A 25671-nucleotide genomic window follows, 5' to 3' on the forward strand; every position below is an offset into this window, starting at 1 on the left:
GCTTAATTCAAATCCATCCAAAGCAAGCACTGCAACATCAACCATCCTTATCAATCCACACTCATAGGTTCCTTATCATGCATATTTATGTGGGTTTGGTTGGGGTGTGCGGGTTATTATAGGCCCAACCCACAAACCACCCTAAACACCTTGGGCCAAACATTTAGTAAGTTGAAAAATAAAAAATAATGCTATAAGTTGCCTTTTTCGGGTTGGGTTGGGTTGAGTTTGCGGCTTGTTCGGGTTTATGTACAACCCTAGGCACCACCACCATCGCCCGCTGGTGATCCAACACGCCCCACAATCACCCTCTCGACTCAACCCACCCCTTAATCCAGCGGCCCAGCTCCCACATCGATGACCAGACGCGTTGCCGCTGCTTCAGCATCACCGAAATTAGGTCCTATCCTCTGTCACCGTCCCTCTGTCTCTCATCGTTCTCTGCCCATCTCGTTGCTGAGCCTCAACCAATCGCGTATTTACTGATGACGATAGCGTCTCTATTATTAGATTTGCGACTTTTGTCAACCGTCGAGGACACCTCCCATCTCGCCGCTGTAGCGCATTCCCGCACAACCGTCGATGAACCCAGCTCATAGTACGAAGACTAGATCACCGATACTTCCAACTCCCCGCCAAAGCCTATATCCTGTGCTCACCGGAGAAGTCCAACTTAGACCACAAGGGGCCTTGGTGGAGAAAAACCTATATTTAGATGAAACCAGATCTTGGCTTGGTTGGTTTAAAAGATTTTTTTATTTGAGCAAAAATGACTCGTTTAATGGTATTCTCTCAGGTAGATGGCAATAGTTGTTGCACATTAGTTTAAATAGTCAATTTGAATTATTGATAAACTTAAACAACATAAAAATAGTTAAAAGCATCTCGACATTGTTCATCTTTATTGACTCCGGTAATGAAGGTTGTTCATTTTCATTAGCCTCAAATGACAAAGGTGTGAGTATAACACAATAAAAAAAAGAAATCTGACATTTAACTAAAACATAAAAATATTGGTAAATTCTTAATACAGGTGAATAAAAAGGGCCATACAACTTAATTTTCCCTTTTTATTTCCAAATTTTATGTTTATTAATATGTTTTTAAATTAAAAGAGTGTAAAAGTCATGTTATGAATTTTTTAAACTTTTTTCTACTTATCATGTCGGTACTTCTGTTAGGTTTATAAGCAGAAGTGGATGAATAGGCTTATTTGAACTATTTTCTATATATCATTAAGTGTTTTGAACTATTTTAAAAAATTAAGGGGCATTTTAAAATAATGTACATACATTAAAGGGCATTTATGAAATTAATCATATTTTAAAACAATACTAGTTACACACCCAATTAAAAAATTCATATTGCGTTCTAAAAATTATTATGACTTTAATTTTTCAAAGGAACAAGGATAACTTCCAATGAAAAAGAGCGTCTATAAAAAAAATGTATGTGATTAATTTTTTATTTTCAAAATTCTTATTTTTCACTCTATTATTAATGGTTACACGAGTGTACAAAAAAATCGTAAAACCAAAACCGACCGAAGAACTGACCGCTCAAAACTGAAAATGACAGTGCCACGTGGAACCGAACACAGTCGGTTCGGTTAACCGACCGACTTCCTCAAAAGTCGGTTCAATTTCAGTTTTGCGTGTAGAGAGTCGGTTAAAAACCGAACCGACCGAGATGGGATTTTTTTTTTTTTTTATGTTTTCGTTTTGTTTTACTTATGACAATTTAAATGTTTTTAAAACTTGTGTTTGTGCAATTATAATTTATCAATTTTGATGTTGTGCTTTGTATTCATTTATTGTGATTACGTGTTTGCAACTTTGCATTGAATGAAAGTTTTACATTTTTTCGTACTTACGGGTCAAAAATGCAATTAAAGATGGTGGTAACTTGATGGTTAACTGAGGTCATCTTCTTGATTACCAAAACTGAAAACCGACCAAAACCAACCGAAACCGAACCGAAATTGAAATTTGGTTAACCGAACCGTAAATTGTTAGGTGCGGTTCGGTTTCGGTTCCAACTTTTAGAAAACCGACATGGTCGGTTCGGCCACCGAACCGACCAAAACCGACGGAAACCGAACCGACGAACACCCCTAGTTACACAAATTAGTTTTGGAAAAAATTCGTGATTCTTTAATTTTTTGAAGAGAAAAAATTTCTTCCTCTCATTTTATTACTAATTGTATATTGAGAGATCGTATTTTTTTACTGATTGCATCTGCTTGAATATAATCAGTTAATCTACTACTATGATTGTCGGCAAAATCTGATGAAAGTGAAAGCAATTACAAATATCGTAATTGGCTGTATAGCCCTTGCATCCTGCTATATTACCATCAATATTTCCAAGTCCCTTCAAGAAAAAGAAGAAAGTAATTAGTCTCGTTCATTTCACTGATTTAAGTTTAGAATTCGAGTTTTGTTACAGTAAAAAACTTTCAGAAACAGTCACATCTAACTTTTTTACTACAGTAAAAAACTCTCACATGAAGTCATATCTCAATTCAAATTAAAAACTCGAATCAACGAATTAAACGGGCCTTAATTTCTTCAATAACGAAGTTTGACAACGTCATTTGTCTCCTTCATATTTTATAAGGAATTGATTTTTCTTTTTTTTAAATAGACAATTACTCTTTTGCTTAATTCCTTAAAAAAAAGACAATTACTCTTTTGCTGTAATACAAAATACATGAATATCATGATATTCCATTCAGCAGGGAAAATTTACAAAAAAAGAAAAAAAGAAAAAAACAAATCAAGAGTATCAAAAAGAAAAAAAAAAGGCAAACGTCATATATATGAAACTATATGTTCATATGCCCAGTTAAGGGCAATATCATAGATAAACGATGAAAAAAAAGTTGGCAATGTTCTTATAAGGATAAATTTTATTTTGCCACCTAAACTTTGATCTTTTTGTCACTTTATCTTTCAAATTTTGAAAATTGGTATGCACACCCCCGAACTTTAAAACGTTATCAACTTTACCCATTATGTTATTTTTTATTGGATTTGATGACGTGATAATTATTGGAGGAGTAATTTAATAGATTATTTTTATAAATACCCCCGAACTAGGTACCCTATTTAAAAATGCTCTCTAATATGTTAAAATTGATCAAAATGCTCCTAATCTATAAAAAATGAATAAAAAAATAATTTTATTGACGTGGCATGCCACTAAAATTAATTAAACATATTAATTTCTAATTAATATTAAAAATAATAAAAAAATAAATATAAAACACTAATTTAAAAAATATAAACATTAAATAAATCAACTATTTTAAAAAAAAATCAAAACAAGAAAAAAAGAAAATATTTTCATAACTCAAGTTTTATTGTACAATATTTTTTATCATAAAAATTCAAATTCAACTTTTTTACTATAATATTTTTCTCTCAAAATTCAAAAACACTACTCAAGTTTATAACTTGAGTTGTGAAACAAAAATCGCCGAACTAGATTTTTCAAAAAAAAATCCCCCTTTTCTTTTTGATTTTCTTGAAAAAAATGATTTATTTAAATATTAAAAATAATAAAAACACTTTACTTTTTATAAAATCAATAATTAAACAAATCATTTATTTGGTTTTTTTTATTATTTTTAATATTTAATTAGAAATTAATATATTTAATTAATTTTCAGTGGCATGCCACATCAATAAAACTATTATTTAATTACGTTTTCTATAGATTAAGAGGCATTTTGATCAGTTTTAATAGATCATGGGGCATTTTTAAATAAAGTACGTAGTTCGAGGGGCATTTATGAAAATAATCTATTAAATCACCACTCTAATAATTGCCACGTCATCAAATTTGTTAAAAAACTAACATAATAAGTAAAGTTGATAACGTTTCAAAGTTCGAGAGATGGCAAACTAATTTTCAAATTCAAGAAGTAAATTGACAAATAGACTAAAGTTGGGGAGTAAAAATAAAATTTATCATTCTTATTAATCATATTTCTTCCCACCCCACCCCACCCACACACACACAAAAGAAAAAAAAAACAGAGAGAATCCGCAAAAAAAATACAATTTAATTGTTCAGACTTTTGTTAAAATTTTAATATAGGTGTAATTTGTGTTGGAACTTTGGGCTGGCGGGCCGGCCCGAGGCCCAAATTTTTTGGGTTCGGTGGGCAGGCCCAATTGCCGGTCCGTCCAAAGTTATAAATTCGGGCTCGGACAGCCCGAAAATGGACACCACGCCAGAGCCCGCCGCCATGTAAGCCGTCAATTGCCGTCCGCCGGAGCTTTTTTTGAATTTTTCCGGCCAAGCTTGATTTGCCCGAATGCTTAACTGTCCGAATTGCCTGAGAAACGGTCAAAATTTTGACCATTGGTGCCCGATCCGAAAATAAGCCCGAAAACCCGATTTTGCTCAAATGCCCGACCTGCCTGAAAACCCGTCAAACGGCTAGTTTTTTGACTGTTGCCACCCGAATCCGACCCGCCAAAACCCTAAAGTAGCCGTTGTACCTGATTCTTTTTGAAAAAAAAATCAATTTTTTAGCCAAAAAATTTCCCTATAAATATGTCGCGCCCCCAAACCGGGGTTAGTGATGTGGAGGCTTGTTTAGAAACTTAAACCTGTTTGAGAGAGTGATTAGCAAATAACGTTGCAAATAATTTAATTTTTCATATCCAAAACATCCAGGTATTTCCAAACGAGCCCTCTGCATTTAGGAGAAATTCAATTTCGAGGAAGGTGGTGGAATTTCCAACCAAACCAGTTAAAACCACGTCCCTGATATCAAGTCAGGAATTCCCATATGTGTTTAGCATACATGAATATAAACAAAAGTAAATGCGACATTAACCACAGTCTAATAATATTTAAGTTTACAATCCATAATCTTTTATACATGCCTTGAGATAAAAGATAAGAGGAAAGACAACTCTTCACTTTCCGAGGTCAAGTCCACGTCACCGGTAGTAGCTACCTACTCCGCACTACTCCTCGCGTCGCCTGGAGGGGTTTAATACATTTGAAAACAAGAAAGGTGAGCGAAAGGCCCAGTAGGATATAATTTTATAAAGCATTTAAAATAAAGGTACTCACGGTCCGAAGATATACACCCGGAACCGGTCATTCCTTTTTAGAAAAGGAAATACTCACATAGTAGAAAATATCTGTATAATGAAAGTGTGCAGCTCATCATACCACTAAACAAGAAGCAGTAAAAATGTCTGTCTAGAGAAAAGTGCAGAGCCATAATTTCACTAAACAAGAAGTGGATCCGTACGGGTTTCGGGACCTGCCCCCAATGATGCGATTCCCACATCCCGATCTCTGAGGCCACCATGCATTGTATCATTTCTTAAAGTATTTCATTTTAAGAAATGATACTCTTTAAAATCTCATTTCCAAAATCATTGGAAAACTTAATAGCATTCTCATGCTATTTCCTTAAAATCATTTTCTTTAAACATGTTTTGTTCTAAAATATTTTCATTGGCTAAAACCATTTAAAGTAAGGCTAACAAGGATATGGACAAGAATATCCTACCTTTTGCATATCAAACCTGTGGCTGTCTTCACGTAGCCCTAGCTCCGCTTGCCTTTGAGGCTCCAATTCCAATCGTGCCACTAACTTTCCCATCAAAATCAACAATTTAGAGTTTGACCTTTCTCATCAAACATTCTCGTTTAATTAGATGCAATTGTATCATATTAGTGTGTCATAGTTCAAAATCAATTTTCATAAATAATTTTTAATTCAAATCATGATTCTTTGACAACGGAGATTCATTCCGGAGAATCGAATGGAAAACAAGGATTCATGTGGCTAATCCACTCATTTTGAGTTCTCAAATGAGGTTAGGTCAATCCCACATCGAATTTCATGGTCAAAACAGGGTTTTAGGACTGTTTAGGGTCGATTTCAGTGGGAACCGGTTGACCGGTGACAAAGGAGTGTAACTCCACCGGTCGGCCGGTGGAGGGGTGACCGGTCGACCGGATCGGTCGACTAGTGGAAGGGTGACCGGTCGACCAGACTGGTCAATCGGTGGGGAAAAATCCCAGGGCCAGCCATGGCCGATTTGCGAGGAACAAAGCCAAAACCTGTAAATTTTTGGTTCGATTTCGACATATTCTCAAGGGAAATGTATATATCCAGTTTCAAATCAACAAATGGGGTCCAAAGAATCAAAAACCCCCAATTTCTATCAAGATTTCATCAAATCCCATTCGAAAATGAAATTTAAACAAAAAATCACCAAACTCGACTAAAACGAGTTCCACAAAGCTAAATCTGAAAATCTAAAGTAAGTTTCAAAGAGTTTTACCTTGATCCAAGCTTTGATGTTGAAAATCTCTTAAAAATCTATGTTTTTCTTCAAATCTGGTTCAAGAACGTTCTTGGGAGAGAGGGAAAACTTGAAAGAAAGAGAGAGGAAGAGATGGGCGAGAGAGAGAGAGAGAGAGAGAGAGAGCTCGGTGTGGGAGAGAGACTAAAAGATAGTGTGAGTGAGTGAGAGGATTACGAGAGAGGAGGGAAAAGAAAAGAAGGAAAGTAAAATGAGGAAAAGAAAATAATAAGAAAAGACAAATAAAAGTAAAGAGGGGTGAAATTGTAAATACTAAAAATAAATTTAAAAGTTCATGATTAATTAAGAAAATTAATTTAGGCACACTAATAAACCACAATTATCATAATTAAACAAGTTTAATTCCGGAAGGTGTTACAAAATACCCCTTATCTCCCACACATTTTTCTCACTCAAACTCTCTCAATCCCTCTCAATTTCTCTCAATCTCTCTCAATTTCTCTCAATTTCTCTCAATCTCTCAAATCTCTCTCATAATTTTTTTAAAAACTATCACATTATCATAAAGCTCTCTCTCTCTTAACTTAGCATTAGATATGCCTATAAGATGGAACTCAACTTATATAATGTTTCAACAATGCATCCCCTATAAGGATGCTATAACAAACTATATGTGTGCGAAAGTATGAGTAAGACATATAGACACATATGATTGGTAAATTGTTGAAGTTTTGTATCAATTTTTAGGTAGGTTTCATGAAATTACTCTAAAACTTAGTGGAACATATTACCCAACATCACTTTTAGCTTTAGGTAAACTTTTACAAATTAGTATTTTATTTAGCGAATATAGGGAGGACCCAATCTTAGGAGTTCCTATCCATTCTATGGAAAAGAAATTTATAAAATATTAGTCTAAGTTGCCTTTGTTGTATGGTTTAGGTACTATTTTTGACCATAGATTAAAATTAAAAGGTTTAGAAAACTTAGGTGAATTTTTAGACATTAATTGTTCGGACCAATATCCAATAATAAAGGAAAAAATATATTCGATCTATAGTAAATATGAGATTAGGTTTAGAAGCACAAACTTTAGAGTACATGAACCGCAACAAGAAGACGAAAACTCGCATTCAGTCTTGAATGTTTTCGGGTTGAAGAAGAAGAAGAAGACAACTCAAACAGAAGCTAGGAGTGGATCTTCATCAACAAGTGGCAGTGGCAGCGGCGGCGGCAGCTTCAACGAGCTTATGGTGTACCTTAGTGAAGACTTAGTAGTCGACGATACTAGAGAATCGTTTGACTTAGTTCAATGGTGGAGGACACTGACATTAACTTGGCCAATCCTAACTCGATTGACAATGAATATATTTTAGATCCCATTCTCCACTATTTCATCCGAACAAGCCTTCAGTACGACATGAAGAATACTTGAAGAACGCCGGAATGCATTGCAAAGGGACATTATTGAAGCCTTGGTCTGCATTAAGGATTGAGATCGGGCCGATCAACGTCTACAGGATACAATTTCGTCAGCAAGCTAAGAATGGATCGATGAATTTAATCGATTAACATTTAATTTTAAAGACGATCCTTCAGCTTCAAATTAAATTGTAAATTTGTAATTTGTAAATATGTATTTACTTTTGACATTGTAATTGTATAACTTTGTAAGTTTGTAAAATTTGTAATTCGTTACAAAATGATTGCACTCTTTTTCCTTGCCAAGTTTTTATCTCAATTGAGTTTTTCTTGGTAAGGTTTTTAACGAGACAATCATGAATTACGAATTTAAAAATTAATATACATGATTAATTTTTTAAATTGTGTTAATAATGTATGTTGAATGTTGATTTTAATTTTTATATAATTTTAACACAAAATAACTTAATAATTATAAAAATAAAAAAATATAAAAAAAATTCGGGCTATTCGGGCGGGCTCGGACAACCAAATATAAGCCCGCGGCCCGTTCAAGGGCATTTTCAGGCTCGGGTGGGCGGCCTGAATTTTTCAGGCGGGTCAGGTCGGGCTTCGAGTAAAAAATCAATATTTTCAGGCAGTCACGGACAGCCCGTCTAAAGTTTCAACACTAGGTGTAATAAGTAAAATGAAGTGGTTTAAGAATGTGTTTAAAAAGTAGAATTAGAAATGATTTAATTGTTAGATATTTTTTTTAAAATTTTAAAAGGGATGTTACAAGTAAAATGAGAGATAATTTAAGAATGTGTGTGAAACTAAAAAAAGCCCATTTTTTATTTTTATTTTTATTTTTTATTTTGCTCGAAAATCATATAAAACCCCAGTCCACAAGTCGCACTCATACGACACCCGCATCCTGTCTTCACAGTTCCTCATCCGCCTAGGGTTTCCGTCTCTCTGCTGCTCGCTAGTGCAATAATGGCCGACGAACCTCAGTACTCTTCCGGCACCGACACAGGCAGCAACAAGCGCAAGTACGAGGAGCAAACCACGCCGCCGTCTCGTCGGCCGACTGGCTTCTCCGCTCCCATCTCCTCCACATCTCCCGATTCGGCGCCTCCCTCGTACAACAGCGTCCCGCCTCCGGTTGACGAGATCCAGCTCGCCAAGCAGCGAGCGCAGGAGATCGCCGCTCGTTTGTTCAACAACGCCAGCGCCGGCGCAGGCGTCGCTCCTCCCCTCGACGCCAAGCGCCCTAGAGTTGAGAACGGCGGTGGCTTCGATTCGAGTGACAAGGGTTTTAGTTCTGCCCCTACTGGTTCGTCTTCTTCCTACTTCTCTATCTTCTCTCTGGGTTTAGCAGCCGTCTTCGCCTGTTCTTTAGGTTTTTTTTTTAATGTTTTTCACCGACCAGAATTGTCTTCTTTATTTACTGTTCTTCGAGTATAAATGCAAGTTTTGTGAGTCCTGCTGGTGAAAACAATGCAGATTCGAAGCCACACAATCCAATTTCTGCTCCTTCGTCGATACCAGTTTCGTATGGATTCCAGGGCTCGAGCAAAAAGATTGAGATTCCAAACGGCAGAGTTGGTGTGATTATAGGTAAAGGTGGAGAGACTATAAAGTATCTTCAGCTTCAATCTGGAGCCAAGATTCAAGTTACTCGGGATATGGATGCCGACCTCAATTCTCCGACGAGAATGGTGGAGCTCATGGGTACTCCAGAACAGATTGCCAAGGCTGAGCAGTTGATAACCGATGTTCTTGCTGGGGTAGCCTTTCTACTAAATTTTGATTTCAGTTTTTTCTTTCTTCAATAAAGTTTAGCTAAAGCATTATGATACTTGTAAGAAAAATCCCAGTTGCGTTGAGCTAATGACAGTAACACCGTACAACCTCAACATTTCCATGCATACACTTTGGTTGTTTTGTGTTTTTGTTTTGTTTATAATAAACTTGAGCGTATTTTTGCATTTATTAGCTCGTTTCAACTTTCAGGGATTAGGAATTACCAATATTTGTTGAAAGGCGTTTCTTTCTAGTCACGAATTTCGCTCATTTGTTGATGTTTTTGATAGGCTGAATCAGGGAGTCAAGGCATGCAAACCCGGAGGGTAGGTGGCCAATCTGGATCTGAGCAATTTGTCATGAAAATTCCAAATAATAAGGTATACAGAAGCTTCTATAAATTTGAACACACGACGTTGGTTTATATTAGGATGGCCTGTGACACGAGCAATTTCAGGTTGGTCTTGTCATTGGTAAAGGAGGAGAAACTATTAAAAATATGCAAGCTAGAACTGGAGCTCGTATTCAGGTACTTTGGAAAATTTTATTTAACGTCTTGCACCTCCATTGTTTTTTTTTAGTTGTTGAATTAATTCCATTGTTATGAATTTTGAAACTGGATATCGTTTCTATTTAGGTGATTCCTTTGCATCTGCCTCCTGGTGATGCATCAATTGAAAGGACATTGCAGATAGATGGAACCAGTGAACAAATTGAAACTGCAAAACAATTGGTTAATGAAGTCATCAGTGAGGTATGGATGATTTACGTTAGGTGCAGAATTTGTGTTAACTGTTGCCCTACTTTTAACAATTTTCTTCAGTTTCACTCCTGCAAGGGAAGAGCTGTAGTATTATGTTGAAATATTTTTCTATTGGCGCTTGATTAAGCTTATCTTTGGGTTTGTATTATGCTTTTTTAATGCTGATATATCACATATCTATCTACAGATGTGATTACTTGATTCTATTTATTGATATGGTTATGCTTTTTGATTGTTTGTCTAGATTATTATTATTATTATTATTATTTTACTTTGGGGAGGAATATGTTGCTTTTAGTTGCTTGCTAAAAGTAATGTTACGTCCATGTTCAATATTCATAGACTTGATATCCTAGTCTGTATCATAGTATTATTATTTAAACCGACATTTTGTTCTGGTAACTTTGAGTTGTGCATCTTATTTAGGTTTTGCACTGGTATTGCTTGTTTCATTTGTTGCAGGGCTTAACGGTTTTCATTTTGGTAAAGTATTTCGTATAGTTGTTTTAAGAACCTAATTTATATTATGGATATCCTTCCTTTATGTGCTGTTTGTGCTGACGATCTTATGCTGGATTTCTTCCATGGAATCCTTATTTATATTTTAAGGGGTTCCATTTTGCGCCCAATCAGAGCTCACTTAATGTTCATAAATTTTTTTTATGCATAATACCTCATGCTGTTAGAAGGCTAATATGTGTGGGTTTTTCCCCTCATCTTCCTTTCTTAATGAGGTTCAGTCCTCTAATTTACTCTTGTTATTGCAAGCTAACATGTATCCGGTATCTCATGATTCTCGAAAAGGGTTTGATAGATATAAATGCCCCTTTCCTTCATTGGTTTGGTGATATCTGGAAAGTGCTTTTTCTGCTGATCCTGTGGTCATGCGCAACATAGTTTGTTAGCAGCTTATATCAAAGGTTTCACATTGAGGGCTTCATATGCAGTTCTTACTCTCATTGTCTTATCACATTTCTCGTTTCAAATCTGATATTAGGAACCTGTATCCTGTGATCTCTTTTGATCTTTTGTAGATTTAGTTGTAGCTTTGTATGCATACTATCAAGCTGCAGGATCATAAGTATTTGACTTGCCAATTGCCATCCATTTTAATTATTTATATATCTGTTAAGTTCATGCAGACAAGGGTGTGTTTGAGAATTGGATGGAGGCTAACTTTGATGGTTTGTACTTTGAAGATACTTGAAGAGAGTGATTATTATTATCATTGAGTTACTCATGGCCATATACTAGTTTAAGTTTGCAAGTCAGGATTCGCATTTTTCTTTAAATTTTAGTTGTTTGAATTGCCAAGATTTTTTTGATGTTAAGGTCGTTTCAAAGATCCCTAAATTCCAGTTGTATATGTGAGTGCAATTCTAAAACCTTTCATAGTATGAGCGATTGATTACTGGAATTATAGTTTGCACAACCATCAACTATGCTTTTTAATGTGTATCATATGACTGATATTCTTATTGGGAACTATTGTAGGGTTAGTTTTTTTCAACCATTTGGTGACACCAACATGGAATACTTTGTGTTGGTGTTCCCTCAGCATCACTCTGGTATGCTTCTAAATCCCATTTTTTGGTATTTAGTAACGATATTGTGGAGAGAAGCTGCAAAATTTTTATTGGAATTTTAGGCTAATAGATTGAAGTTCTCTCTCAAATATTTTGATCCACTATTCTATGTTTCAAGTTAATGTGAAGTAATACTCCTTTTTAGAGAATATGGTCATTGCTGTAGTAGAGGCACAAGAATGCATATTTCTGATCTTGTAGTTTTTATTAGGATTTTGTGACAAGTCAAGCTTAGTTGTTTCTATACTTCCTATTGGCTAGAAGTTTATTACATATTTTAGCTATGAAGCTCTTGTTAAGTAGTATTTCGTATCCATATGTGCTTGTCTTTGTTAGCGGCTCTTAATTTTGTTTCTTGATACAACTATCCTCTTTTTCTTTCTTGTGGCGTCAAAATTAGTTGTTTCTATACTTTATATTGGGCTAGAAGTTTATTTACATGTGTTAGCTATGAAGCTTTTAAATAGTATTTCGTATCGAAATGTGCTTGTCATTGTTAGTGGCTCTTGATTTTCTTTCTCGATACAACTATCCTCTTTTTCTTTCTTGTGGCGTTTACATGTTCTCTTGTATCTATTTATTGTCAAAGAGTATGCTAAGTTTTGCATATTTAGTTAATCCTACTTATGGACAACGTTTAGTGAAGTTGAAGATGGTCTGGTTTATTCTTTAAGATGTTTATGAATATTATTAACTGCATAGGTTTCGTTTGTATTTTTTATGCTAAGCTAAAGATTCTGATGTCGTGATTGTGTTTCTCTTGTTACTTTTGGATGCTTCCTTGAACTTTTTTTTTTTTTTTATGGCTGTGTTGTCCTATAATTGGCTCTGCTACATGAGGTGTTATGGTCGTTATCTATTGTTCTGGTCTAGACATAATAAAGCTAAGATGCATAAGCTTCCATTTCTTTTTGGTTATAAATATGATCTATTCACACCAATTGTTCGCACAATAATTAATGGCCTGTTCTTGTATATGAACTCTTTACCTCTTGGCAAACTGGGGTTCACATGCCTGTATTTTCTATTATGTAAAAGCTTTCTATAGTATTGTGTTTTTGTACCCATTCGCTTCGAGTAGGGAGAGGGTGGGCTTCTGCTGGAGTAACTCCTTTAATTCAAGAACCAGGACGGTATGTAGGCGTTTATACCCTTCTATACAGTATGGAATTGGTTGATCACTGTATGTAAATATTTGCCTTTCTTGTGTTTTCTTGTTTTTTTGTATATGTATATAAGTTCATACTTTTGTGGTCTGTTTCTATATGCCCATTGGTCCCAGCATCATGGAAAGTTCCCCTTCGTTATTGTGGAAACAATTTTCTTGCAGAATCGTGTTAGAAATCCAGGAATGTCAGGAGGATATCCTCAGCAAGGTTATCAAGCCCGACCACCTACAAGCTGGGGCCCACCTGGGGCTCCTCCAACGCAACAACCTGGTTATGGTTATGGGCAGCCTGGTTCATACTCTGGTCCATCATCCCAGTATAATATGCCACAGCATTCTTATCCTGGATACCCTCCCCAGCCAACATCTGGTGGGTATCCCTCCAGCTGGGACCAGTCAACTGTACCACCAAGTCAGCAGACTTCTCATGGAGGTGGTTATGACTACTATAGTCAACAAGCGCCTACACACCAACAGCAAAACCCTGGGGCTGCAGCGCCAGCAGATAATACCGGTTACAATTATGGTCAGACTGGTGCCTCTGGCTATCAGCAGGGACAGGGTTATTCCCAAGATGGTTATGGCGGTTATAATGCACCTCAATCTGGATATGGTCAGCCACCTCAGTACGATCAGCAGCAAGGTTATTCGGCTGCAGGCTATGGTAATGTGAGCAACCCAACAGATGGACACACTTCCTCTTACGGTTCTCAAGGGGACTCAACCCAAGCACCTCCTTCCGTCCCACCCACTTCAGCGGGCCAACAAGGATACAATACCAGTCAGCCTAGTCCAAACCCGTCAAGTTATCCGCCTCAAGGAGCTAATCAGCCTGGTTATGGAGTGCCTCCAAATTCCCAGGCTGGTTATGGGAGCCAGCCAGCTGCTCAGCCTGGTTATGGCCACGGCTATGGAGCACAACAAGGTCAAAAGCCACCTCCAAACCCCCCAGTTTATGGCCAGGCGGCACAGTCACCCAGCACTCCGGGAGGCTACAGTCAGCAAGCTCCTCAGCAGCCGGGCTATCCCCATTCTCAGCCACCACCGGCTGGTTATGCTCAGCCAGATTCTGGTTCCCAGCGTGGTCCATCCAGCTATGGTGCGGCAACTTCTCAGCCTGGATATGGGGCTGCACCTTATGGTGCACCACCGGCTGGTCAACCAGGTTATGGACAGGGTCCACCGTATAATTCCTCTTATGGGAGTGGTTACTCTCAACCGCCTGTATACACTGCTGATGGAAATTCAGGTGGTAGCGGTCGCAGCGCTTATGATGGTCCACCAGCTTCACAGAGTTCTCAACAGAGTGGAGTTGCCAAAACATCCCCGCAGAGTTAAAGAAGTATCGTTGAATTTGGATCTTTACACATCTTGATATTTGGACGATTGGTCCACTGTATTGCTGTATTTTAACCAAACTAGAGTTAGGTTAGTAGTGTTTGAGATATTGGTGTATTTGGTATGGAATTCTGTTTTCTAGTATTTCAGGTATGTCTCAAGGTTAGTAGAGTGAGTTGGATTTTGCCTATCCGCTTTCTTCTTTATGGTGAAACGATCGCATACTCATTTCTCTTTAGCAGTAATGTTTCGAAAACTTTTTCTAGAATCATTATGAATGAACATTTTCGCCAATCAAAGCTAAAACATCTGGCGGGTATCCCTCCAGCCAATGCAGTTGAGTGAAACGGGATAAACCACTACCCCGTTGCAGAGTAACCTGTTTGATATATATATATATATATATATATATATTAATCCTAGCTGCTTGAATTGTGGGATTAAACAAGAAAATTAGTTTCTTCTAATTTTATAAATCCTCTCTTTTTCGGCTCTAGATTGGACTACCACGTAGATTTGGGAAAGAAGCATAGAACGAAAGTGAAATAAAAGAACAAGTGCAAAGTATTATATGTAAATTATGTTTACAAGTTTTAGATAAAGAATGAGATGAGTGTGGGTTGAAAATAAAAACTAATGATTTCCTCACGTGTAATTTTTAATAATATCTCTTGAAATAGAGCTCTTTTTTATTTATATCTTTTAATATTAGTCCATATATTTTTATATTTTTGATTAAAACTAGTTATAGAATAGAATTTTTTAAAAAGATTATTTTTAATAAATCCGGTATTTAAGCAAGTAAGTCTATAATTTTCTTTTCCCCTCATCCCCTCATGAGATTTGTATGGTAAAGCTTGAAAAGTACATTTTATTTTTTTATTTTTTAATACAATACGAGATTGAATATGTAACTTTTCTAAATTTTATTCCACTCAAACCTCTCAATACTTTATTAGTAGATTTTATTTAAATTGTTAATAAATAAATGGTAAAATTTAGCAATTTTCTTCTCAATCTATAATGATTAGCCCATTCTACAGACCATTGCGTAGTACCACTAACACCAGTTCCTGGGCCTTAAACATCGTCTTCAGTCATTTCTGATTGTTGACGTGGAAAGAATTTAGTTGTGGTGGTGAGAAGTTATACATGGACTTCACTGCAGAGTAACTAAACCCCGAATCACTTTGGTTAACCGGACGAGCTAGGCTGCTGCTGCATTCCTAGTGAATCCAAAAAACCCTACCACTCAAATCACTTCGCTCTTTCTCTCTTCTCGATCGACGCGATAAGAGTTCTTCAGGTCTGTACTATGTATGCTCAATCGCTAAAGATTTGCGCTTTATTGCTAAACCAGATTCTATGTCCTCCTTTTCTATTTTATTCCATTATTTTTCACCTTAATCTCGAAAATTCAAGCTCACCAGCTTCCGATTTCGCGTCTGCTTGAGATCCATTTCGCTTCAATGTTATTGCTTGTAATGGGGATTTTATAGGCCCCGTGCATGGTCTTCGATCTATTCAATTTTTCAATTCACTCTGGCTTTTGATCGAATTTCTTTTTTCTTTGGAAGTTTGGTTGGGAATGCAGCTTATTTTGAGGCGACGCAAAGATCTTTTCTTTGTTTCCAATTTAATGCGGGGATTTATTTTGTCTATTCGATTATAGATTAATACCAAGCCTCAAAATGTTTTCTTGCTTTAATGAATTTGGTCACATTTGCGAAATGTACGAGAATTTTCTGTGTATCTGATAGGAACCGTCATATATTTGGGTTTTCGTTTTTTCAGTTCTTTAGTTTCCATAGAGAGATTTAAAATAAAAAAAAATAAAAAAAAAAATCAAGGCTTAACCTGGCTGTGGGATAATTCAATTCTGTGGTGAAATTAATTTGATGAATGCCCTTTACATGCTTTAGTAGTTGCTTCTGAAGGAGGTTATGCTACTGAAGCTTGAAAATTTGATTTCAGTTTTCAGATGTTGAAATTGTCTTTAGAAGTATATTGTGTGTTGAATTAGAGATGAGAATTTGCTTTGATTGTTATTTATAAAGGTTGAAGCCTGTGTCGTTAACTTGAGTTGGGGAATTGATGGCGTCCAAGCTGGCTCAGTTGCAATCCAAGGCGACTCAGGCTTCGCAGTTTGTGGCAAAGCATGGAACTGCTTATTATAAGCAGCTTTTGGAGCAGAATAACCAGTACATCCAGGTGCCCCCAACTGTTGAGAAGTGCAATCTTTTGTCCAAACAATTGTTTTACACTCGTCTTGCCAGGTCCGTCGCTTCGGCTTCACTCCTTTTCCAGCATTTTTCCAAGGAAAAAAAAAAAAAAAACAAAAGGAAAGGGATATCAAAACGTTAATATAATACTAATGTTTCTTGCTTTTAGAAATGAAAAGAATGGCGTGAAAAATCTCTTACTCAACATGTTAGGATGGAAGTGTTTGTAAGCAAGGCCTAAACCTGTTGATTTTGGTTGTTCAACTGCAAATGCAAGGCTAATTGAACGATAATTTTATATTCTAGGCTGTTTCTTTTCAACGGCCATTTGTGTTATTCATTCAGTTACGCGCTGCTTTTTCGCGCACAAGAGTTTAAAGATGATATGCTCGTTGTTGCTGTGAATTGTGTCCGATATTTATCTTGTTTCTTTGTTCTGGTGTAGTATACCTGGACGTTATGAAGCGTTCTGGAAGGAGCTTGATTATGTGAAGCACCTTTGGAAGAACAGGCAGGAGCTGAAGGTGGAAGATGCTGGAATTGCAGCTCTGTTTGGGTTGGAATGCTTTGCCTGGTTTTGTGCTGGTGAAATTGTAGGTCGAGGATTCACTTTCACTGGCTACTATGTTTGAAGTGCTGATGAGTTGTGAAGAAATTGCAAATTGGAGTTGAACTAGTCGATCTCCTTGTCAGTTAATTTTTGTTATCGTGGAAATCTTTTTTTTTTTTTTTGGTCAATTCGTCACAACATATAAGCTTAAGTGTTATATCGAATCTCAAGTAGAGGAATACAATCGCCTAATAATTGATCGGCTTCCTTTTAGTATTTTGTTTCCGAGTTGTATCGGTATAAAACGCACTGGAAGGTTGGAATATTCTCCATTTTCGTTAATGCTATTGGCAAGTATAGTTCACCGTTCAATTACTCTGTTCGCAAAATGTTTATAACTCGTTCGATCAAACACTTTTCATGATAATTTTGAAAGGAAAAAAGAAAAAGAAACCCATCTCCTTCAAGTTGCTTTCTTTTCCGTTCAAAAACTTTGTTCAAGGAAGGGATGCCAGAAAAAGATGTTTCTGTTGTAGTATTCATTCGTACTCAGCAAGGCCTTATGGCGTTTTATAAAAACAACGAAAAGGGAAATTGTTGTAAATAGTTATTTGAAGTAAATATATTGTTTATGTAGTAAATCACGTAAATGATTCATGCGTAAAAATAACATGCGTGGCAAAAAAATCTTAATTTTTTTACGTAAAAAAAATCTTTTTAATGTTCATAAAAAGAAAATTTATTTTTAACAAAATATTTTTATTAGTCGTAAATAAATTATTTACGTGGTAAATAATTTATTTACTATGTAAACTATTATTTACTTTAACTAATTTAAAACTCTATTATTTACTACATTCTCTCAAAGAAAATTTTGTATAACCCTTTGGGGATACACCATACTCCCTATAAAAGAGTGGTCCCATTTGTTGGACCCATATAGGACCTGGCCTATTTTTTGTGAGAGGGTAAAGATTTAACCTCATCAGAATAAATAACATTTACTCGAAAGAGGAAAAATGAGTGAAATAGCGTAATTGGTGTAGTGATTAGTAATTTATATCATATTTTTCTTTAAAATAATAGATTATATCATAATTTAATATTTTAAGTTTTAAATATTATTAAAACTCTAAAAATACTTCTAAATCTCTTTTTCGGCCTCACTCATTTCCCTAAACATTATTTTTTTAAATAGTAAATTATAGCATATTTTTTAAAATATGTAGATTATAGTTAAGTCCACCATGGTCGGCACTGACGACCGGAGGCCAGCTCCAGCGGCAGACTCTGGAGGTCATTTCCAGACGGCCGACGATTGTTTTTCGACGACCTCTTAATAGTGTATTTACCGGTAAATATCATATTTATACAAAAATTAGGCCATCGACTTCGGCGACGACTTAACACTGTATTTACCGGTAAATACCATATGTACTAGTAAATAACTTATTTATCTGAAAAATCGATCATCAACTCCAGTGACCGTTTAACACTGTATTTACCGATAAATACAGTATTTACTAATAAATATAATATTTATCTAAAAATTTAGCCACCTACTCCGACGACCGTTTAACACTATATTTACCAGTAAATATCGTATTTACTAGTAAATATCATATTTATCTAAAGATCCGACTACCGACTCCGGTGACCGTTAAACACTGTATTTACCGGCCAATATCGCAGAGTCCTAATTGTAACTTGTAAAGTACTTAGTACTTACAGGTAAATACAAAATAAAATCCCAAAAACTATCAAATCAAACCCTATCCACAACCAAACCCTAACACGAAAATCATATACCCCTATTGGCCGCCACCAAACCTACCGTCGGCACCAACGACCACCCCAACAACATCGCCCCCGAAACCCTACACGGCATAGGAAACAAATCTTAGACAAACCCAGACAAAACAAATTGCAAAACAAAATCATGAGGAACACTGTTGTCATCAAATCAAGGGCAAGATCTCTGACGGCTACGAGCCATTCTCGAAAAGAGAGACAGAGAGAAAGATAATATGGAGACGGATGAGAATTGCTCTAACGAGTTGCTCACGCAGACAACCAGAGCTGCTTCAAGGAGAGAGAGTGTGAGAGAGATAAGATGTCGGTCTAACCGCTGCCGGAGAAGATGATCAGCGTCACAACTCATGAATCAACGCTGGAGACGAAGACTGACTTCCACATACCGCGATTTGGCCAGATTTGTTCATGATCTGGTTGGGTTTGATCGGAGAAAAAGATGTGGGAATCACAAAGAGTCACCCATGCTAGAGAGCTTCGACTTGGGATCGGGAAGAGAGAGAACATGATCTAAGAGAGAAGATGAAGAGATAAAGAGAGTGAGAGGTGAACGACGACATAGAGATGAGAGAGAACAATAAAAAATAAGGGTAATTTTAGAAAAAGAACATTTCATTTCAAAATTAAAATTTAGATATGCTATAATTTACTATATGTTTTTAAAAATATGTTGTTTTCTTCATTAGTATATATAAATATGCTATTTAGTGCATTTCCCCTCTAAAAATAAACCATAATATACTCCAAAAAAAAAAAAAGAAGGATGAAAATATTACATCTGAACACCTATATTATGGGGGTTTTTTTTTTTTAACAATTTATTTGATGTTTATTTAAAAATTACATCCTCGGTGTTTAATTTCATTAAATATATACATTCAAATTACATTTAATATAAAAATGCATATTATTTTTCAATCAACACTTGATTTTGACCCAAAAAAGCTTTTTAATTCCTAAAATACCCTAATATCTAGTTTGAGGATATAACCAATTTTTATTGGTTCTTTTCCACAATTTGAAGTAGGATGATTTGAGTAAAGACATTGTATTGAGTTAAAAGTTAAATTTAAATTTGAGTTGTAAATTAAGTTTAATTTGTCATTTGAGTTAAGGTTTGAATTTAGAAGCTAATTTGAGTTTGTATTTGATCACTCTAATACTTGAGTTGTGAACATTAAAAAGTGAAGGGGATATAATTTTTTTTATAAAATTTATTATTTAAGTTTGAGAAAATAATTTAGAACTCGTTTATTTTATTAATTCAAACTCAAATTATTAATTTTACTACAATACTTTTTTCTCATAAAAAGTTACGGATTATTTTTATAAATATCTCTCAAATTATATATTTTATTTTAAAATGTCCCCAATTTTTTAAAACATGTCAAAACACCAATTGATATATAGAAAATCTCTCTCCACTTCTCATTTGAATGAAAAATGCATACACACAGTTAAAATGAGCATTTAAAAGTTAATTAAAGATATTTAACTAATAAAAATGATAAATATTAAATATTAAATAAAATAAAATGATTAAGAATAATAATCACTTAATCAGGATCTAAAAATTAAACAATAACATATGAAATTATTAAAAATAAAAAATATGCAGATGGAGATTCAGAGGCAAACCAAAAAAACACCCTCACGATCACCATGTCCTTCTCTACCACCTTCTGAATCTTCTTAACTAAACCTGCCCTCTCATGGCCCTAACATTACTGAACACATATCACCTCCAATCTTCCTCCACATTCTTCACAACCCTAACATAATCTTCAAAACTTGGAACCCCATCGGAGCACTCTGTCGAGTGCCGCCAAAACGACGACGTAACAGAGGGATTTTCCGCTGAAAATCCTCGACCCAAAAACGTTTTGGGGAATGGGTCAGCCGGATTTTGGCCGGAATCAGGCGGAGCAATGTCGGGGAGACCAGATTAGAGGAGAATTGGGGGCGGAGGAGCCGGTTATTTTACAGATCTGAGTATTTTATTTTAAATTTGAGCTTTTGGGTTTATCTCTAAAGGAAGGAAACTTGTTTCCCGATCTTGGTGGTGTTGTTGTTGTTGTTTTCTCTGTCCTTCGATTTTGCGGCTGAAAAGGTCTATGAGATGGCTATGCTGACGAAGGGGAGATCGAGAAGCTTTCCTACTTCTTGTGAGGAGAGTCTGATTGATGGAATGTGGTGCTACTGAAGGAAAAAGTGGGAAATTATCAAGATTAGAGGAAATTATAGTGGAAATTTGTTGGGTTGTCTAGGTTTTTTTGCTCTGAAAGTAATTGCTTTTTGTTGGGATTTTTCGTAGGAGTTTGGGGTTGCCATTGATGAACTGATGGAGATGAATTTTTTCTTCTTTTCATTAGTGTATTTGAATTAATATTTCTAATTGGTTTTTATTAGTTATGTTATCTTCTATTAACTTTTAATTTTCATTTTCTATTGCCACGTGTGCATTTTCAGTTCAAATGATACTTGGAAATGAGCGGATGGGGTAATTTAAGGTTGCGTTCTTTTCGATAACTCCAAATTCAAGATTGGAGTTAAAAAAGTGAGTTTAATTGGAATTATGTTTGAAATTTAAATTGTGTGTTCACTTAGGTCCCGTGCACTTCGCTGATTCGAGTTTAGAATTCGAGTTTTTCTACAGTAAAAAGCTCTCACAAACAATCACATCTAATTTTTTTGCTACAGTAAAAAGCTCTCACATAAAATCACATCTCAACTCAAATTCTAAACTCGAATCAGCGAAGTGAACGAGGCCTTAGATGATTTGTGAGATGTGAACTTGAGTTTTATGTTCACTTTGACAAAAATATAACTCCAAAATTTTGCAAGTATTGACATGGATTTTTTGACTACACATTAATACACCTATATACATAAATAACAGAAACGTCCATAAGTTCATTACAACGTATTGTAAAATAAATACGGTAGTCGAAATTGCGGAACAAATATGTAACTATCGATTGCGATATGCTTCCAATGCCGCCCACATGCTAGCTGCCATCTCGTCCCTCAAAATATTCATTTGTCTACGATGTGCGGAGTTCTGATTTTGTTCTGTTCCGCGATCATGATTGTGATTCTGATTAACATCTTGATCTGCATTCTCTGGATCAATTTCAAAAACTGAAACTCCGTCTCGTGTGTACTGGTTCAGTAGCTCATCGTTATTGTTGTACATATGTATGAAATTGTGAAGCACAGCACAAGCAATAGGAATTTGTATCTGTTTCTCTATTGGGTAATTATTTATGCACTTGAGTATGCGGAACCTTGCTTTCCAAACACCAAAAGTGCGCTCAATAGCATTTCTTAGGGACGAATGCGTGTAATTGAACAACTCACGCTGAGTTCGAGGACGCCCACGTCTTGCCCTATACTCTTGAAGGTGATATGTGCTCCCCCGGTACGGCGCCAAGAAACAATCGTTGTTCGCGTAGCCAGAGTCTACAAGGTAGTATTTACCTGCATTCGCCATTACAAAGCAATAATTAAGTACGGCCAACTCTTTAGTGAAGTCAAGCAACCAACGATGATGCTTGTTTATCAACATATATAGCAAGGATTGGGATTGACATACCGGGCGGTGGAGTTGGGAACTTTTTTTCTCGTACCCCCACTACGGATGAAAGAACGCGCGCATCATGTGCCGATCCCTCCCATCCAGCTAATATGTAGGTAAACTTCATGTCAAATGAACATACCCCTAACACATTTTGGGAGTAAAAACCCTTCCTATTCCTCCATACTTCGGGGTTACCTGATGGTGGAACACAAGGGACGTGAGTCCCGTCGAGAGCTCCAACACAATTCTGTAATCAATTAAGAACAACGAGGTTACCAATCTTATAATGTTAGTCGCTGACGATATGATATATGAGTAATGACATACCTTAAACCATGGCAAATACTTGCTTCCACTCGCAGCAATGATTGGATCAATAATGTTAAAATTCGGGGGTGTTATGAAATCATGCCGCAGGTTATATATTGCCGCCAATACAGCCTCGAAGTATTTGGAAATTGTGGATCCAGAATGCTGCCATTGATCCTGCGATTCCCTATTGCTTTGGCTTTGGGACACAATGTATAGAAAGATAAAAAGCTGCTCGTCCACGTTCATATTCCTAGTGGGTCTCAGATATCCCTTAAGTTCTAAGAGTGAACTCAGTCGCTTAAAACAGTCACTGCCCATCCTAATCTTATTCCGAATTACGTCCTCATGACCATCAAGCAAGTAATCAACACGCATAATACCTGTGAACGCGGAGGTGTGCTTAGGTTGAGGCGGGGGTCTCTCAACGTAGGTTTGGTAATACCAGAGCATAGCCGCGACACCTGCTGTCTCATAGTCATCATCTGAGTCATCGTCTATTGTGTTGTCAGGCGACGCGTTCGAAGGCCCTCCGTTCCACATTACAACCTGTTCGCCAAATCTGCTATAGTAGAAGTCACAAGTACAACATAGTTAATGTTGAAATTGTGCAATAATGTAATGGCAAAGTATAAGAGTCACTACCAAGTAAAGTCATTAATGCAAATTGCATCATGTCATCAGAACACTAATTGAAAGAGAAAGCAAACGAAGTAATAGTTTCGAAGTACAACACAACTCAATAAATGATTACAACATAGTTAAACGCCTCATAATTAAGAAAATTGTCCGACACTGTCTAAGCCTCATAAATAAGAAACCTCATAAATAAAAAGTCTCGTAAACAAAGAGCCTCATAATTAAAAAGCCTAACAAGTAGCTACTCCTCATTGTTTCCTCCACCAAAATGACCAGAGTTAGGTGGAAAACTAGGCATGTAATAGGGTGGTGGACATTGAAAGTTAGGGGGATGGGGAGTAACATTTGGGGTCATGTTTTGGATTGGTGGGTGTTGTGGTTGCATGTGGTGAGAGGGTTGAGAGAAACTGGGTACTTGTGGTTGGCCAAAGGTAGGAGGTTGTTGGCCATAGATTGGCGGTTGTTGGTAAAAGTTGGGTGTCGGCATGAAGTTTTGATATATAGGGGGCTGCATGAAGTTGGAAGCCATGGATGGAGGGGGCATGGTGCAAGATTGGGTAGATTGACTCGTTTTAGAGGTAACGGTTCTCATCACGAAACCCAACCCTTTCGTCTCTGTCATATCCAAAAAGAGTTGCTGCATGTGCGGAAACCACCCAATGGCCTCTAAGAATATTATGACAGTGTCATCTTCAAGATCCATTTCCTTCACAATCGTTGTACACTGCCGCAGAGTGGTATGGGTCGCAGGGTTCTGAGAAGCGCTGGAACTGGTAGCCCTGCTACTATTCTTACTTTCTATAGAGGCTACAAGTCGTCCAAGTAGTGCCCTTGCTTCTGGATCGCCAACCGGACGTTTCTGACTGCGTCCAGATTTCTTACCAATTGCCTTAGAGGTGGATGCAACATTCAAGCCCTTCCTAGTACTGTTCAACCCAGCTCGCATCGTGGTCACAAAAACGTCATCGCTGCCTAACGAATGCGACGTCGCCCCCCCTTCACCTTCTTCAGCCGGGATTGGAGTTGTGTCTACGTGCGCGGTGCTGGGATTTTCCAATCCCACCGTAAATTCACCACATGCACGGGTACTACCAAAGGCCTCGTAGTACAAGTCAAAATTTTTAAGGGGATGCTTCTTCGCAGCATTAGCCCACTTCTTGTTCTGTGTGAAAAATAACATCCACATAAGCTAACGCACGTTGAACACATGTTCTAACTGATGATAAATAATTTGGGAAAGGAAAACAAACAACTGGTGATTACCTTAGCAAAATCTTCCCAATACTCGTCCGTACAAGTCACTGCGCCTGTCACAGGATCCCAACCAAGGCCTGTGGTTGTACGTAGTATAACCTCCTTATCAAACTTGCCTTTTAGACGCACTCGCATCTGTTGAACCTTGGCCGCCGTAACTGGATCCTTAAAATGTTTTTGTAGCTTAGTAGCCCAATCTTCCCAATTTTTCTGGACCGGTTTCCGACCATGGTAGTTACGGTTATACTCTGCTAGGAGTTGCAACAACTCCTCCTTCTGCTTTTGATTCCAATGAAGAGTCGTGTCCTCATCATTGCCCCCTCTTGGCATCTACCACCACACACCAAAAGCATCATCCCGCACAAATAAGAAGCCACAAACAAAAACACGTACGCACAATTGTATATAACTATAAACATATATATATATATATATATATATAAACACAAGGGAAGTAAAAGAAAACAAAACAGACAATGGACCAAAGCCAAGGACAACACGATTTGGGACTAAACTGTGAACAACCAAGTCCGAATTTTGTGGCTATTTAACTTATTAGTAAATAAAGCAATGGGGTTGTTGGCTTGGTTACTGGATCTAGCAAATGTACTTCCTCCGGTGATATAATGGTGATTATAGGCTGTCATGAGTGTGCCACAACGAAGCGAGTTTTTTATTTTATTTTATTTTTATTTATTATTTTTTATTGCTATCTTTGATGTATGTACTATGTAGTACTAACTGAACCTTGTAAATGGCCCTATAATACTCAGTACCTAACATGGTAACCGGCTTGTTTGTAATTCTTGTAGTGTCTGTGCAGACTGTCATTTACCCGGCACTCTTTGTATGTGGACCGACTGCACCACATGCTTTGAGAGCTGTGCAAGTATGGCAGGTGAATGTGGTTGCCTAGGAGGTGCTGGTGAAGCAGG

The 25671-nt window shown here is 36.7% G+C and overlaps 3 protein-coding genes across 3 annotated transcripts; 2 read left to right on the plus strand and 1 right to left on the minus strand.

The window, feature by feature from the left end:
- Positions 1-8642: 8642 nt before the first annotated feature.
- Positions 8643-14658, plus strand: LOC21402462 (far upstream element-binding protein 2). Its single transcript, XM_010098782.2, has 6 exons — positions 8643-9045; positions 9216-9499; positions 9806-9895; positions 9973-10044; positions 10153-10269; positions 13195-14658. Exons 1-6 carry the CDS (start codon positions 8706-8708, stop codon positions 14368-14370), a joined length of 2079 nt encoding a protein of 692 aa, XP_010097084.1. The 5' UTR covers positions 8643-8705; the 3' UTR covers positions 14371-14658.
- Positions 14659-15541: 883 nt separating this feature from the next.
- On the plus strand, positions 15542-17514 carry LOC21402463. The gene is made up of 3 exons (XM_010098783.2): positions 15542-15676; positions 16428-16646; positions 17038-17514. The coding sequence occupies exons 2-3, from the start codon at positions 16465-16467 to the stop codon at positions 17222-17224; spliced, it is 369 nt and encodes a 122-aa protein (XP_010097085.1). The 5' UTR covers positions 15542-15676; positions 16428-16464; the 3' UTR covers positions 17225-17514.
- Positions 17515-21925: 4411 nt separating this feature from the next.
- Positions 21926-23623, minus strand: LOC112091744. The gene is made up of 3 exons (XM_024166039.1): positions 22862-23623; positions 22550-22781; positions 21926-22434 (listed from the first exon to the last, which is right to left on the minus strand). The coding sequence occupies exons 1-3, from the start codon at positions 23384-23386 to the stop codon at positions 21926-21928; spliced, it is 1266 nt and encodes a 421-aa protein (XP_024021807.1). The 5' UTR covers positions 23387-23623.
- Between the last annotated feature and the right edge of the window lie 2048 nt (positions 23624-25671).

Source organism: Morus notabilis, unplaced genomic scaffold (genome assembly GCF_000414095.1).
Source record: "Morus notabilis unplaced genomic scaffold, ASM41409v2 Scaffold804, whole genome shotgun sequence".
In the NCBI taxonomy this organism is placed as follows: domain Eukaryota; kingdom Viridiplantae; phylum Streptophyta; class Magnoliopsida; order Rosales; family Moraceae; genus Morus; species Morus notabilis.

Coding starts and splice junctions, on each gene's coding strand:
- LOC112091744 (XM_024166039.1), bottom strand. CDS start 23,386: ATGTGGAACGGAGGGCCTTCGAACGCGTCGCCTGACAACACAATAGAC. Junction 22,782..22,861: donor AGTATTTGCCATGGTTTAAG/GTATGTCATTAC, acceptor AATTGATTACAG/AATTGTGTTGGAGCTCTCGA. Junction 22,435..22,549: donor GTTCCCAACTCCACCGCCCG/GTATGTCAATCC, acceptor TGGCGAATGCAG/GTAAATACTACCTTGTAGAC.
- LOC21402463 (XM_010098783.2), top strand. CDS start 16,465: ATGGCGTCCAAGCTGGCTCAGTTGCAATCCAAGGCGACTCAGGCTTCG. Junction 16,647..17,037: donor TTTTACACTCGTCTTGCCAG/GTCCGTCGCTTC, acceptor GTTCTGGTGTAG/TATACCTGGACGTTATGAAG.
- LOC21402462 (XM_010098782.2), top strand. CDS start 8,706: ATGGCCGACGAACCTCAGTACTCTTCCGGCACCGACACAGGCAGCAAC. Junction 9,046..9,215: donor TTTTAGTTCTGCCCCTACTG/GTTCGTCTTCTT, acceptor AAAACAATGCAG/ATTCGAAGCCACACAATCCA. Junction 10,045..10,152: donor GAACTGGAGCTCGTATTCAG/GTACTTTGGAAA, acceptor GTTTCTATTTAG/GTGATTCCTTTGCATCTGCC.